The sequence below is a fragment of the Pyxicephalus adspersus genome, chromosome 7 (genome assembly GCF_032062135.1).
Source record: "Pyxicephalus adspersus chromosome 7, UCB_Pads_2.0, whole genome shotgun sequence".
NCBI lineage: Eukaryota > Metazoa > Chordata > Amphibia > Anura > Pyxicephalidae > Pyxicephalus > Pyxicephalus adspersus.
In genome coordinates, this window is record NC_092864.1 from 75,169,008 (window position 1) to 75,169,977 (window position 970).

At 36.2% G+C, this 970-nt stretch overlaps 1 protein-coding gene across 1 annotated transcript in view; it reads left to right on the forward strand.

Annotated features, from left to right (window-relative positions):
* Positions 1–970, forward strand: part of MARF1 (meiosis regulator and mRNA stability factor 1) — a gene marked incomplete in the record, with an annotated part of 39,799 nt that overhangs the window by 8,301 nt on the left and 30,528 nt on the right. Inside the window, 3 exon segments of the mRNA XM_072418983.1 lie at positions 1–82; positions 164–390; positions 798–915. Of these exon segments, the coding sequence (XP_072275084.1) occupies positions 1–82; positions 164–390; positions 798–915 (427 nt within the window).

A 970-nucleotide genomic window follows, 5' to 3' on the forward strand; every position in this document is an offset into this window, starting at 1 on the left:
AATGGCTGTGGAACACAGGGAAATAGGAAGGATACCACTATCTTGCTTGCTAAGAAGTTCTGTAAAGCATCACAGAATTGTGGTAAAGATAATTTTTGTGTGTGGGTTATTTTTTTTTTTTTCTTGAGTGTGTTCTGTAAATTAAAGCAGTAGCTTTTTGTAGGAGCCCCCGAGATGTCCTCTGCTGGACAGGTGCAGGAAAATCTGCCTCCTATTGGTGTGTTCTGGGACATAGAAAACTGCTCTGTTCCCAGTGGTCGCTCAGCTGTAACAGTCGTGAAGAGGATTCGTGAACGTTTCTTCAAAGGTCACAGAGAGGCAGAATTTATCTGTGTCTGTGACATCAGTAAAGAAAACAAGGAAGTAATTGAGGAACTAAATAACTGTCAGGTAATTTAATGTATTGGCAATTCTATGTAATATAAGGTCTAGCAGCTAGGTAAATATTATTTGGAACTACAGTTGTAAAAATGTCCCCACCAACATCTAGCTGTGATCCAGGTCAAATTGGAGACTGTCTTAAATGAACTGGCCTTTCTGCTTGTTTCATAGCTCCATTTGTGTTGACCATACAATAATTAATTTTATTCAATTTACTGCATCAAGGCATAACAAAGTCCACAAGAGACATGCATATCTTGTTTTTTTTTTCTTAATTGGCTAAAAAGAGTACAGTTAATTCCTACTTAAATAGGTGGTGAATTATACATTTTTTAAAAAATTTTTTTTTTATGACTTTTATGGCAACTTTTAAGTATTTTGAGGTATCTAAGCTCACATTTGGTCATTTTGTACAGGTAACAGTTGCTCATATCAATGCTACAGCAAAGAACGCTGCAGATGATAAACTCCGACAGAGTTTAAGGAGGTTTGCAGATACTCATACTTCTCCAGCAACTGTGGTTTTGGTTTCCAGTAAGTAATTAAAATGAATTTGCCTGTGATACTGTGTACAATTTTTATGTCTTTG